The sequence below is a fragment of the Lithobates pipiens genome, unplaced genomic scaffold (assembly GCF_037356315.1).
Source record: "Lithobates pipiens isolate NorthernLeopardFrog02 unplaced genomic scaffold, aLitPip1_a1.2 Scaffold_30, whole genome shotgun sequence".
NCBI lineage: Eukaryota > Metazoa > Chordata > Amphibia > Anura > Ranidae > Lithobates > Lithobates pipiens.
The window spans coordinates 3,488,499-3,503,480 of NW_027507791.1; the positions used below are offsets into that span (position 1 = coordinate 3,488,499).

The following is a 14,982-nucleotide window of genomic DNA, read 5'->3' on the forward strand; positions in this document are numbered from 1 at the left end:
AGGCCAGAGTTCAATAACCAGATCGGGTAATCAGCCAGGCCAGAAGTCAGGGATCCAAGTGGAGGAACAGCAAGCAGGATAAGGAGCCAGAAGGGATGTCAGCTAGCCAGTCTTTAAATGGAACCGCAGGAGATGGTTTCTTGTGATGTGACCAAGGCGAAGGCAGAGATGAAGTGAGCTGGACAGCTTTAAGTAGCCAGGTCAGATGACCATGATCAGGAACAGCTGGTAACTGTGGAGAGAGATGAGAGCTGGCAATTAGCCGACAGCTGTACAGCCAGCCCAGAGAAGGAAGGGCTAAGCCAGCCCTGACAGGTGATCAGTGTCATGTCACACACAGCCCCCCCCCCACAGTTAGAATCACTCCCTAGGACACACTTAACCCCTGCAGCGCCCCCTCCTGGTTAACCCCTTTACTGCCAGTCACATTTACACAGTAATCAATGCATTTTTAATTGCACTGATTGCTGTATATATGTGAATGGTCCCAAAATCACGCCAAAATTGTCCGACGTATCTGCCATAATGTTGCGATAAAAATCTCTGATCGCCGCCATTACGACAAAAAAAAAAATGAATAATAAAAATGCCATAAAACTATCCCCTATTTTGTAGACTAGCTATAACTTTTGCATCAATACACACTTATTGCAATTTTTTTTTTACCAAAAATATGTAGAAGAATACATGTGCTCTGGTCTTTGGCCAGCCAAATGGTCCGGGGCTTAAGTGGTTAAAGAATCAAATTAGGCGTGAAGATTTGGGTTAAATGCCTACGTTCAATGTTGTGACAATGAAATGCGTTAGTAAAACCATACATATCACAACTACTTTGCGCATCCAGGTGGATTATACCTTGTTTTTTTCAGAATAAATTGGGCTTTCATTTGGTGGTAAATGGTAATGGATATCTCCTGATTTATTTATCTTTTTATTATCAAAAAAAACTGGCCCAAAATATTAAAAAAAAAATGTTTTTTTATTTTTTTAAATTTAGCTGTATATTTTCTGGAATTACCAAAACCTACCACCAAAGAACAACCCCAAATAAATTATCTTGCTCCTGATGATTTCAGCGATACCACATATATGTATGTTAGGTGTTGCATGTACCCATAGTACAGACCAAAGTTTTTTTTATCCTACCTAAAACACACTGATACTAATAAAAAAAAAAATAATAATAATTCTGTCCCCGTCCCCAAAAAAATACTGACCTTGACACTAACCCTGACACTGACCTACTGTAGATAAAACCTTGATCCAGGTTTTTTTTTTTTTTTTTTTTTATTTATTTTTTTTTTATTTTTTTTTACACACTTTTTTTTCTGTGCAAGGACAGAGAATGATGCAATGTATCTCTCTCCTCCATTCACAGAAAAACAAAACACGGGGGTGGGCTTCCCAGTGACTGATCACTGTGATAGCCACTCAGATGCTATTGCAGCAATCGGGTGACCCGAAATCTCGCGTTCTGGGTCCCGATCGTTAGTACAGGGCCCTGGGCTCACTGTGAGGCACAAAGGGAGGTATACAAATATGCGCACCCGTGGCAGAAAGTCCAGTGCAGTGGAGCTGCATATGTGTGTGGCATTGACATGTAGGGGTTAAAGCATACATTTTCTGAAAGCATAGACCCTGGATTCTGAAATAATTGCAGATGCTAATTTTTATGTCACACAATATCAGCGCAACAGTTTTGTTTGACACAAATTTTCAGTAATAAACACACTAAAGTTAATTTTAGGGCACACAAATGCAATGGAGTCCTTTTTTTCTTTATTGATTACACTGAATTACCAAACATATCAAGCCCTGAAAATTGCTGTTCCTTATGAAATGGTGATCAACTTCAGTTCTCAAAATTTTCAGTCGGCATCGTTTAGAAAGCCCTTACAGGTTTACTATTAATTGTAATAGCTTTTTTTTTTTTTTTATTCTCTGATATAACAATAGTCTTTCAATGGTACATTGTATATTTAACAGAACAAAAGAGAGTTTCATTGTTGGAGTTTATATACATAAAGTTGAGCGTAAGGATAAGTTGAAGGTTAGAGGCATATGGACAGGCACTTTATTGAAAGTCAACATATAGCCTAATTTTTTTTCCCTAAAGAATTATCTGACTATACCTAGAATATCGCAGTTGCATTGCAAAACCACAGCAACGTAGCACTGAATATTCTCAGTGCTTAGCACAGAGAGTCTTATTGATAAATTGGCTATGCTTCTGCCAGTTATATAGGATATTTAGTTGCAGATTACCAAATTTCTTCATAATAGTGCGGGTGCTTTAAACCATGTTTATTAGGCATTGTTAACCTGATCAAGCTATATAAATCTACTGAATGTTTATCCAAAGAGTTCATGTTATAACACTTCGCCAGTATGGATGATTTCAATTGCCCTAACACGACTAGAGATCTTGCAGACAAGTATAAAAAAAAATTAGGAAATTTTGGATACTTTGCCAATAACCCAAACCCAACTAACCATCTAATGCAGCAATTTTGTTCTACAAAGCTAAACCAAATCATATTTATTAAAAGAAAGTATAATAATGTAGCGACAATATATACAATATAGAAACTTCATGTGCAATAATAAACATAAAAACTGATCCAAAAATAAAAAACACAAAAGTCCAAAGGTGACAGAGAATGAGTCCCATGGTGTATACAATGAATGAAAAATACAGTTGGCACAGCAACGCCAATATACGTGAAGATGCTTCCCAAAGTACTCAGATGTCCAGCCACCAAGATCAAGCAAATTCAAAACTCACCAGAGCAAGTGGCTACCATTACTGCAGCATATGCACCTATGTACAGATGACAATACCTCAGGAGTCAGTACAACCCTCTTCCAACATCCTCCTGATGTACTCCAACTAGGGGTAAATAAAGCTCTCCACAAGCCCAGAAAGAGTTCCAATAGTGTAGTAGGCTTATAACCAGATAAAAGAATGACAGCATAAGATCCAAGAAAATAAAATCCTTGATAATGTCTTATTGGCCGAAACATGTCAGGCAAAGATTCTGGTACTGACGTCATGTTGCTTCACGATACCAGATTGGTAGCGGTTTTCCATGTAAGTTGATTGGATTTTATTATCTTGGATTTTGTGCTTACTATTATTGCACATCAAGTTTATATATTCTATACTACCTTTTGAGTTAGCAGCTTCACTTAGATATTTTTTTATTTATACCACAGCACAGATTTTGGCACTTATAGATTATAATTTATATATTTTTGTCCTCCTCCGGATCAAGTATAGAATTTGGTTATGGGGCTTTTCTAATTATATATTTTTTCTATTGAAATACAAGTTAATCTTTTTGCAACCTAACTATATAACTATCAGTCCATTCCTTTCTCATTCTCCTGTACATTCTAAGTATTGAGCTCTTGGCTCAATACACCCAATGCCTATTGTGCATTTTTGGTTTATTAATTCTTTTTTCTTTTACAACACTCAAACTTTGGCTATTTAAAAATTTTTCAACTTTCCATTTATTAGATCTTCTGCCCTTGTTGTTTTAATTTTGGATAGTAATAAAAAAAAAATTTCTGCCAGTAAATACCTTATACAGCCCACTTCCTGTTTCTTGTCTGGTCATTAGCCTAGGCTTATGCCACGTACACACGAGTGGAATGTCCGACGGAAAAAGTCAGACGGAAGCTTTTCAACGTATATTCCGATCATGTGTAGACCTCGTTGGACTTTATTTTTGAAAATTCTGACGGACCTAGAAATACAACATGTTCTAAATATTTTTCCGACGGAACCAATTCCTATCGGGAAAACCGCTCGTCTCTATGCTGCTCCGACGGACCAAAAACAACGCATGCTCTGCAGCAAGTACAAGACGGAAGCTATTGGCTACTAACTATTGAACTTCCTTTTTCTAGTCCCATCATACGTGTTGTACGTCACCGCGTTCTTGATGATCGGACTTTGGTGTGATCGGTGTGTACGCAAGACAGTTTCAGTGGAATTCCGTCAGAACTCCATCGGTAAAACCTTCAGATTTATTCCGCCCGGAAAACCGGTCGTGTGTACACGGCATTATGACAACGTGCACATCTCTCTCTCTCACTCTTGTAAGAGTTTTCCGGGAAGGGAGGGGGGATGAGTCATAAGAGGGCCAATGAGAGCTGCAGGTCTGCAGAGCTGGAGGCGTGCCTCTGTGTAAATCCAGGAAGTGAACAGGCAGCAGCTTCAGCTGCCCACAGTTAAAATGACTGTAGCCAGACTTAGTGAAGGGAGATTTCTGCAGCAGATTTATCAAGTACAGAATCACAGCATATATAAAATAATATGCAAAATGTTTGGAGGGAAGCTTCAGAATGGCAAATATTTTTATTTTATTTATTACAAATGATGTGAGCAGACTTCAGTTCCTCTTTAAATATTCCCAACATAAGTTTAGCTGATGTTATATTTTAATCTCAGTGATGGGAATTTACCAAGACTGGAGCAAACAAAATGGAGAAGCTGTACATGGCAACCAATTATCTTCTAGCTTTTATTTTTAAAGCTTAACTGAACAAGCTGAGGCTAGAAACCGACTGGTTAGTATGCACAACTGCTCATTATTCTGTCCGCTGCAGTTTTGGTAAATTCCTCCCAAAGCCTTTTAAAAAAGTGTTTAAATAGTTAAAGCACACTATTTAGTCTTGCTAAATTATATATGTGTAATTGTTTAAATTAATCATTACCATAGGGGTATATTGACAAAACCAACGTTATTTGGTAGAGTATTAATAGTTAATTTGTAAATTCTCTTCTGCACATGACATTAAATCTTCAATATATTCATTGTGATTCACCCAGTAAAGTCTTCTAATTTAAATAATACCAATACATTTTTTATCTTTTAAAGTACAACAGCTATTGGGACTTTAAATTGATTTAAAGACAAGTTTAGGACTTTAAGTCCTCATCACCAATAATCTAAGCATGCTTTTCTTTCAAATTCCAGCTGTGTTTTGAATAAAGACATTGTATAGCGTGATTCATAAAAACGGAACGGCCCTCGCTGTGGGAATTCATGCATTAGCAGTGCGGTGTTGCGGATAAATATATTGCGCACTGTTGTATTGGTAAAACACTTTCATTGACAGGATACACATACATGAATGCGTCCAAAGCAGACATCTTCCAAGATCTCAAAGACCGATTTCTAGAAAAAGAAGAAACACAAGCTGTTTTTCTTTTTTATCCCCCTTTTTATGTAGCAGAGATATGTTATCATTAGTCTGTAATGAAGAACTGTTGGAATCGTGCATGTCTGAAAAGAAAAGATATGGATGACTGGACTTCTGAGATGAGCGTATTGTACAACATTGATTATGTGGCATTGTGCCTGAAGCATGCTACAATCAGCCCAAAATAATGTAACAGTTGGTACTTAACTGCGTTTGAAGAATCTGTTGAGCCAAAAATATGTTGATACGTTTAGGACAAAAACACAAGCTTTCTGCTTTTCTGGTGTGAGTTTCCTAAAGGGTTTTGTTCACGTTTCTTGAAAAAGTACATGTTATTATAGATCATGCAGGCTTCCTTACCCATTACACTCAATTTTATGTTAATGGCTTGGGTTTTTATGCTATACTTTTGCAAACCAATGCAAACAAACTTAGGGCTAGTGTACACTTGCTTCAAAACAGTTTTGGACACACTTTGTTAAAGCTCTCTGAACACCAGTTAAAGCCCCATGTCACTAAATAATATGGCTAGCTTACAGTCCGGTTTACACCTTTCTTTTACTTGTGCTTCAATGAGGCTTCGGTGAGGCTTCAGTGGGGCTTCGATTAGACTTTAGTGGAACTTCGATGGTGCTTTGGTGAGGCTTTGTGGGGCTTCAATGAGGCTTCGATGGGGCTTCAGTGGGGCTGCAAGCGAGCTTTGCCATAGACTTCTATGAAGGCTTTGAAGATGCTTTGAAGAACCACAAAAGCTACATGGGGTATCGTTTTTTGAAGTGAAGCAAAAGCAAGGTGTAAACAGGACTGTAAGCTAACCATTTCATTTAGTGACAGGGGCTTTAGCTATTGATCAGAGAGCTTTAACAAAGCCGATTTGAAGCATGTGTAAACTAGCTGTTAATGTTTGTAGTCAAAGCAAGTGTAAATGAGCCCTTAAAGTAGAAGTAAACCCTCCTATCGTTTTCAGCCAAGGAAGCTGCCATTTGGCCTCTGTTTAATCATTTGCTATGATGCTGCACATGTGATCAGTTATGACACCAGCCATTGGATGTTTTGAAAGTTTGGTTGAGAGTACAACCAATGTCACAGTTATGTTTCCAAGACAAAATCAGAGAAATTCCCAGCTTAAATCACTAACCAGTTTGCTTACCAACCAAATCAACCTTTCTAAAACCCCATAAACACAATCCAACAATCAGATGACAGATCGTCCTTTATTTTTTATTTATTTTACCGGCTAGTCATATATCGAACACGAAGGGTTTACTAAAGTTATGAAAATTCTCATACGGCAGAATAAAAAGTGATGGGATGTAATGTGATTGTATTGTATTTCGGATTACAACTGTACTGATATTAAACGAAAATCATCCAATCTGGTATCCTACGAGAAATATTTTCATACTTGTCCGATCGGATAATATCGGTTCAACTGTCATGTTTGGCTCCCAAAACCTCTGCACTGACGTTCCAATTATCATACAATCGATTCAAAAGCGGTATGTTTTGTATGGTTTCTGGATCATGTGTACGTGGCTTAACAGTATGCGTAAAAATGGTTTTAGTTGGCACACATTTGCAAACGCATGCGTAAGATGCTAGGCCTCTCCACGGCACCCTGTATTACCTGCAGTCCTAACTCCTGTAAATTTATGAGAGTCTCCACAGTGGAAGCATTGCATTCTAATTGATAGATGGGGCAGATGGGCCTGGAGGTAGCTCAATCCTCCTTAAAGACACAGGGGCACACTGAACACCCAGCATATAGCACAATGGCAGCAAAAGTGTCCAGTGTGTCCCCTCACCAATATTATTGCACCTTTCCAGCACGTTTTACATTTCCAGCACATGCCAGGAATTTAACTGCTGAAGCTGTTAAATCAATGGGTTTACGTCAGCTTTAATACTGAGGCAGCCTTATTGAATAGGGAAGAGACAGCAAACAGAAGTTGGGGCAAGTAGTCAAGTGGCTAACTTAAAGCAGAACTTCACCCTAAAGGGGAAGTTCCCCTTTATGCCCTCCCTCCTCTACTATTTTTGCCATTTCTTTTTTTTGTGGGGAGGGGTACCTGATGACCGTTACCAGCTCTCACTTTCGGTCAGCGACCCATCAGAAGTTCTCCCCCCACCTTGCTCTCTGTGTTTAATGTAGTCCAATTCTCTGTTACCAGTTAACCTTTCAGATCTGGAATAATACAAAGGAAAATTAAAGGAGTTCAGCTAAAGACTTTTCATGTCTTTTTTTTTTTTTTCACCAGGGTGAAACCAAAATTTTGAAGCTGAAAAATCTTCGACCTCAGGATTATGCCAATTACACCTGTATCGCCTCTGTGCGAAACGTCTGCAACATTCCTGACAAGATGGTTTCCTTTAGGCTATCCAATAGAACAGGTAGGTGTTTACTGGTCCTTTAGTGTGTTTTTATGCCTGGCTGGCTAACCTTTCTATTATTTTCTTGGTAGTTTTACTATAAAAATGTTTTCTGTTTCCCATTGCTGATAATTAGACTGCAGCTTGCAAAATTATTTGTGTTTCTTTTTTTTTTTATGGATCCCAAGTTCATACACAAAAGACAAATTCAACCTTTATTCAGTTTAAATGATATTTATTTGAGTTTGAGACATTCTCAGCTGCTGTTCACCACCAGATCACCGATTCCTTTGACTCTGAATGAATCTTAATCATTGCCAGGGCCAAGGGGTGGGCAGAAGGGAAAGCTGCCCTGGGCGCAATGGTTTATTGCAGGGCTGGGAGTTCCCTGACCCTAACCCTAAGGGAAGGTGGGTGGCACAGTTTGACATCTTTGCTCTGGGCACTGGATGACCTTGTCCTGGCACTGGTACTACCTGAAATTTTTTGGATGGTTTTGTTAACATTCTAATGTCTACTTGATAAGCCGAGGGTCAATGGGAAGAATAACAATTGGATAGGTTAAAAAACAAACAAAGAACAAACATCTCAACTTCTCTCTGATCTGAACTTAAGAGGTTTCCACAGATTGCATTTGCTGAATGCTGCCTGCAGGCTGTCTACACTAAATAAAGAACTGTCAGGAGCCTCAGAAGGGGCTTTATATTTTAAAGCGGTGGTAAACCACTAGCTACTAGCACATTATGTAAAACTTACCTTAGAAGTAACCTCTCCAGCAGCGTCCGGTAACCACTGAAGTCTTCCTTCTGGGTTTGCAGACTCTGTGTGAGTGTCCGGAGCCACAATGGCATCACTTCTGCGTGCAGGAGCTGCTGTTTACAGCATAGAACTCTGAAGGATAGACCTCACAAGCAGCATGTACAGTAAATCTCTCCTAAACTATGCACATTTAGGAGATATTTACACAGTACCTATAAGTAAGCCTCTCTCCTCTTGTCTCCTCTTCCTGGCTGATGTCAGCGGGGGATTCACAGCCCCTCCCACTGTAGCTTTCAAATCGAGAGGGGAAAGGCGGCTGGTCACATAAGTGCCGAGTGGTGCTATATAATATGGTAGTTAAAAAAAAAAAAAAACACATACACTGGATACATCATTAATTGCAACAGAGGGGATTGTAAAAAGAAGACTCAGTGGCTTTTACAACCACTTTAAGACATCAGCATACCAAAACATTTTGGATAATTTCATGCTCCCATCTTTGTAGGAACAGTTTGGGGATGGCCCCTTCCTGTTCCAACATGAATATGTACCAGTGTACAAAGCAAGGTCTATAAAGACATGGATGAGCGAGTTTGTGGTGGAAGAACTTGACTGGCCTGCACAGAGTCCTGACCTCAACCCGATAGAACACCTTTGGGATGAATTAGTGCAGAGACTTTGAGCCAGAACTTCTTGTCCAACATCCATGCCCAACCTCACAAATGCACTTCTGGAAGAATGGGCAAACATTCCCATAGACACACTCCTAAACCTTGTGGGCAGCCTTCCCAGAAGAGCTGAAGCTGTTAAAGCTGCAAATGGTGGGCCAACTCAATATTGAACCCTACGGACTAAGACTGAGATGCCGTTAAAGTTCATGTGCGTGTAAAGGCAGGTGTCCCAATACTTTTGGTAATACAGTGTATAATTTTCTACGCTAAGTTATTTTATTCTTTTGAAACGTGTACAAAAATGGCTGGTGGCAAAAGGGTTAATCAACGAATTTAACTCTCCCTTCTAGGCATACAGACAGCAATTTAAACTTGAGCAGAAGTTTTAATCCTCACCACTCCATCCATAACGTAAAAAAAACTTGGCTTTATGCACACTAACAAGATTTTTTTTTCCATTATTGAGCCCAGTAACCCATGTTTAGGCCATGCCAACCCTCCTGGCTGCAGGTGCCCTTCTCCATTGCCCATGACACCACAGCCCACTCTGCTGGCTCTGCACCCATCCCAGTCTGCATGCTCCCAGTCCACAGGCATGCCTGCCCAGTCCTCCTGACTGTGCATGTCACTCACCAGCCCTCCTGGCTGCGATAAGTTGTTCCTCTCCTTGCAGACTTGCCCGGCAATGCTCTCACCTGCTGTCCTCTCTTGCTCCTCCTGTGCCTCCTGTCCAGAACACCTTCAAGATTTCTTGAAGAGCCCCATCCACATCCGAGCCCCAAGCCCAAGGTCACCACCCCAGACTGGGGGGCTCCCTCAAAGGCGCTGACAGCCTAGCATTCCATCTCCAAGCTCTGAGCAACTGCAACTCCTCCCCAGCTGGGCTGACCCTGGGTATTCTGGGGAGGCCTGCCAATCCAAGTTGGGGATTGGTCAGGGCTCCTCAGAATACCCCAGGCAGCTCCACCTCTACTCTTCTCCTCTCTTTCCAGAACCTTCTACAGAACCTCCAGCTGCTACCCTGAGCCACTTCCAGACCAAATCAAAACAAACAGGCCTAGCTGCCAGCCAGGCCTGCCTAAAGTTACGTAACCTACAAAAATCCTACTCTAGCACCTACCTACCTAGAGGGTGCTACATAAATATTTTAATTTAAAAGGGTTGTCCCTGTATGTATACTTTTGATCATCAGACCATATACAGTAAGTATTTTCAGATTCCTGGCAGAATGTCTAGAGCGAGATCATGTACTTACAACCTCACCCAAAACACTGCAGGTAAGGATCCAAATCCATCAAAGCAGAGCAGGAAACATATAAAACAGTTCTAGCAAGCTGTGAAATATTTTATGGTTGTCGTGTAAATCTAAGAAAAATGAAATGTGTTGTTAGGGTAGGATATATTTAGCCATATCCAGCTGGATTTATTTGATTAGTTTAATTTACTCTGACACTATCTTGAAAACTATGTGTAATTAGTGTTTAGATGTATAATTAATATTTAGATATAAACTGAGATTGAAGATAGGCCCATAATTCCCTGGTATTTGGGGAAAAAAAAAACATTTATTGGCATCTTCATTCTTATCGTTGTGGCATAATCATGTTAACCACCTTAAAAGAGCAGCGCCTAATGGATTAATTTGTGATTTTATCTACAACGGGTAAAATAGGAATTGAAGACGTCACCATTTTTCTAGATAAATATATTTCTAAAGGTACAATTGACATGAAATTTTCACAACATGTGCACCCATGCAATCCATTCATACAAACAAAAACAAAACAAATGTGTTCAGAAATGAAGGTATGCGTAATAAAATGGAATGACACAGGGAAAAGCATTGAACAGACTAACTGAAATGCATTTAATACTTTCTACAAAATCCTTTGTTGGTAATGACAGCCTCAAGACGCCTACTGTATGGAGAAACTAGTCGCATGTGTTGCTCGGGTGTGATTTTGGCTCATTCTTCTACACAAAGCCCCCGTACACACGGTCGGACATTCCGACGGAAAAAAAGGTCCTATCAGATTATGTTGTCGGAAAATCCGATCGTGTGTGGGCTCTATCGGACTTTTTCTCCGATCTCAAATTTTCCGACAACAAAATCCGAAGTGACTTTTTTCCGATCGTATGTAGAGAATTCCGATCGGACAAAGTGCCACGCATACTCAGCTCAAAGTACAAGAGCAAAGCTATTGGCTACTAGCTTGAACGTAGTCCTGTCCGAACGAACGAATGAACGTCATCACGTTCCGAACGATCAGAGTTTCCGACAACTTTGTCTGACCGTGTGTATGCAACACCAGTTTCGGATAAAATCCGTCTGAAAAAATCTGACGAATTTTGTTGTCGGAATGTACGATCGTGTGTACAGGGGCAAACAGTCTTCACATCTTGAAGGTTCTGTGGGCCTCTTCTATGAACTCTGAGCTTTAGTTCTTTCCATAGATTTCCTATTGGATTAGAGTCAGGTGATTGGCTGGGACGTTCTAGCAGCTTTATTTTATTTCTTTGAAACCAGTTGAGAGTTTGCTTACTGAAATGTCCACCCTTGTTTCTACTTCATCATCCTGGTAGATGGCAACAGTTTTTTTATCAAGAATGTCTTTGTGCATTTCTCCATTCATCCTTCCTTCAATGATCTGAAGTTTGCCAGTACTGTATGCTGAAAAACCTCACTGTTGGTATGGGGGTGTTTTTGGGGTTATGTGCCATTTGACCTCCAAACATGGTGTCTATTATGTCATCCAAAGAGTTCAATTTTGATCTTATCTGGCCAGACTATGTTCTCCCAATATTTCACAGGCTTGTCTTAATGTTGTGCAGCAAACTTTAAAGGATCTTCAACATATTTTTCTTCAGCATTGGAGTTATATGTGGTGAGCGTGCATACAGGCCATGGCAGGAGCGCGCATTATTTATTGTTTTCTTTAAAACAATTGTACCTGCTAATTACAGGTCTTTCTGAAGCTCTCCACAAGTGATCCTTGGCTCTTGGACAACTTTTCTGATAATTATTTTTACTCCTTTGTCATAAATCTTGCAAGAAGAACCTGGTTGTGGCTCCTTTATGGTGAAATAATTGTTCTTTCCACTTCTGGTTTAAGGCCCCAACAGTGCTCACTGGAACTTTCAGAAGTTTAGAAATCCTTCTGTAACCAATGCCATTATTATGTTTTGCAACAATAATTTTGCAAAGGTCTTGAGAAAGCTCTTTGCTTTTACCCATCATGAAATGTTTCTTGTGTGACACCGTGGTAATAAGACACCTTTGTATAGGCCTTCAGTTGATATTTCACATCTTTTATTAGCTTGCATGCATTTTTCAAGAAGAGAAGATATTCCCTGCGTTAGAATGATGATGTATATTTTCTTGTACATTTTAAGTAGACCTCTGTAAAAGACGTCTTGTAAATGTTGCTTGCAAGACTTTAAAAAATTGACAGATTATAATGAATAAATGTGTACAGTACCATAATATTTCGAAGACCCCACCCATCATGTTATCTATTTATTGCAACAAAAAAAAGTGTGGCTAAACATTCCTCCAAAATCTTGTTTAAAATTCTAAGTTTATCTTTTGATAAAAATTAAAAGGTTAAAGTGACACTAAAGCTTAGTTTTTTTGGTTTTTTTTTAAACTTGTTCAGATCCGCGCTATAGCTGAATGACGGCTACAGTGTGGATCTGCTTTGGGAGTACGTCTATTGACGCCCTCTCCTTTCAAAGCTGGCCACGCCCCCCTGAAGGGGGCATGCGGTACGTGCTGTGTTCACAGATCCGAGCAAGGGGTCGATCCCAGTTCCTTACCACATGATCCTCTTTCAGCCAATGACAGTTGATCATGTGATGTAAACAGAGGATCAGTAATCCTTTTTTTTTCTTCTCATCCCGCCAGCGTGAGAAGAAAAAAAAACGTTCACCAGCTTTTGTTTGAAGGGACATCGGTCCCGAAGAGGAAGGGCCTCTGTGCCCACCAGTACCAGCAATCAGTGCCCACAGTATATCAGTACCACCTATCAGTGGCAAGTGCCACCTATCAATGCCTACCAGTGGTGCCAATCAGTGCCACCTATCAGTATCACCAGTGCCAATCAGTGTCCATCACTGCCACCTATCAGTGCCAGCTATCAGGTCCACCTATCAATGCCCTTCAGTACCACCCGTCAGTGCCACATATCAATGCCCACCAGTGCTGCCTATTAGTACCCATCATTGCCGCCCTATCAGTGCCCATGAGTGCAGCCTATCAGTGCCCATCAGTGTAGCCTCATCAGCGTACATCAATGAAGGAGAAAAATTACCTGTTTTCAAAAATGATTAACAAAATATAAAACGGTTTTGTATTTTTTTTTTTTTTAATCGATCTTTTAAAAAAATTTTTTAACAAAAAATGAAAAACCCAGAGATGATCAATTACCACCAAAAGAAAGCTCTATATGTGGGGAAAAAAATGATAAAAATGTAATTTGAGTACAGTGTTGTATGACCGTGCAATTGTCGTTCAAATAGTAACAGCACTAAAAGCTGAACGTTGGTCTGGGCAGGAGGGGGGTTTAGGTGCCCAGTAAGCAAGTGGTTAAATAACAAACATGTCATACTTACCTCCACTGTGCAGCTCTTTTTGCACAGAGGGGCCCCAAACATCCTCTTCTGGGGGCTCTCGCGGCTCCTCCCTGCATTAGATAACTACCTGGGAGAAGCGCTCTCCAGGGGCGTTACCTTGCGGACGGGCTCCCGAGTCATTCATTCGGTGTCCATAGATGCCGAATGTATGACTCGGCCCCTGGGAGCCAATGGCTGCGCTGCTATCAATCCATCCAATCAGGACCCGAGACACTTGCTTTTGCTGGTATGCTCATACCAGGGACGCGATAGAGGGGGTATAGGTAAGTAGAACGGGGCCTGGGGGGGGGGGGGGGGGGGGCTGCAGCATTAGAGGAGGTTTTTCACCTCAATGTATAGAATACATTGAGGTGAAAAACCTCAAAGGTTTACAACCCCTTTAAGTAGCTCACATCTATCTCCCCAATACTCAATGCAATGATATATGATCACTTTTTCCTGCTACACACGCCAGACAATTTCATGATCTGCCCACACTGCAAAATTGCACTATACAGTCTTAAGGGCTGGGTACCATCACAATGCACAAAATGGGGAGCTGACATTGGCCAGCTCGGATATGTGACTGTACTGACCTATGATTGGTCAGCATGGTCACATGGCGGTGCTGATCAATAGTAAAAAAACGATTTATTTATTGTTTTGACACTTTTTTTTGTGAAAGGGATAGGGGACGGAGGCTTCCAGATTCCGATAAGGCCCTTGTCCCCATCCACATAGGGACAAGGTGCTTTGGGGTAGGGGGGCGGAGCTCGTTCGCCCCCCCCCCCCCCTTTACCTTCTGCCGGGCTGCATGCTTGAATAAGGGTCCGTTATGGATTTTGGGGGAGGGGCCTCAAGCCTTTTTTATTTTATTTTTTATTTTTTAGGCATGAAGGGCTTAAGGGCCTGGTATGGACTAGGGGGACAGAGCCCCACACCATTTTTTTTATCTATTGCTGGGCAATTGCCGGTGTTCTTTTCTTTAACTCATTAGTAAACTAATAAACAACTAATTTTAACAGATTTCAACGAAATGTGTTACTATTCATTACTATTTCATTTGGAGATAGGTATACACACGAATCTCAGAATAACCAAAAATTGGTCCGAATTTGTATTTGGACCGAAACAAATTGGACATGTCTATTACATAGTTACATAGTTTGGTTGCAAAAAAAGACACAAGTCCATCTAGTTCAACCAATAAAAGGGGAAAATAAAATCATACAATCCCATATACACAATCCTATACCCACAGTTGATCCAGGGGAAGGCAAAAAATAAAACAGCAAAGCATGATGCAATTTGCTCCAGCAGGGGAAAAGATTTCTTCCTGATCCACCGTGAGGCAATC

General features: G+C 40.5%; 1 protein-coding gene across 2 annotated transcripts in view; it reads left to right on the forward strand.

Moving 5' to 3' along the window:
• The window catches only part of MDGA2 (MAM domain containing glycosylphosphatidylinositol anchor 2), a 1,078,966-nt gene that overhangs the window by 698,783 nt on the left and 365,201 nt on the right, over positions 1 to 14,982 (forward strand). For both annotated transcript variants that reach the window (XM_077463546.1, XM_077463547.1), the window contains exon 5: positions 7,473 to 7,605. In XM_077463546.1, coding sequence (XP_077319672.1) covers positions 7,473 to 7,605 — 133 coding nt within the window. The remainder of the gene's footprint in view (positions 1 to 7,472; positions 7,606 to 14,982) is intronic.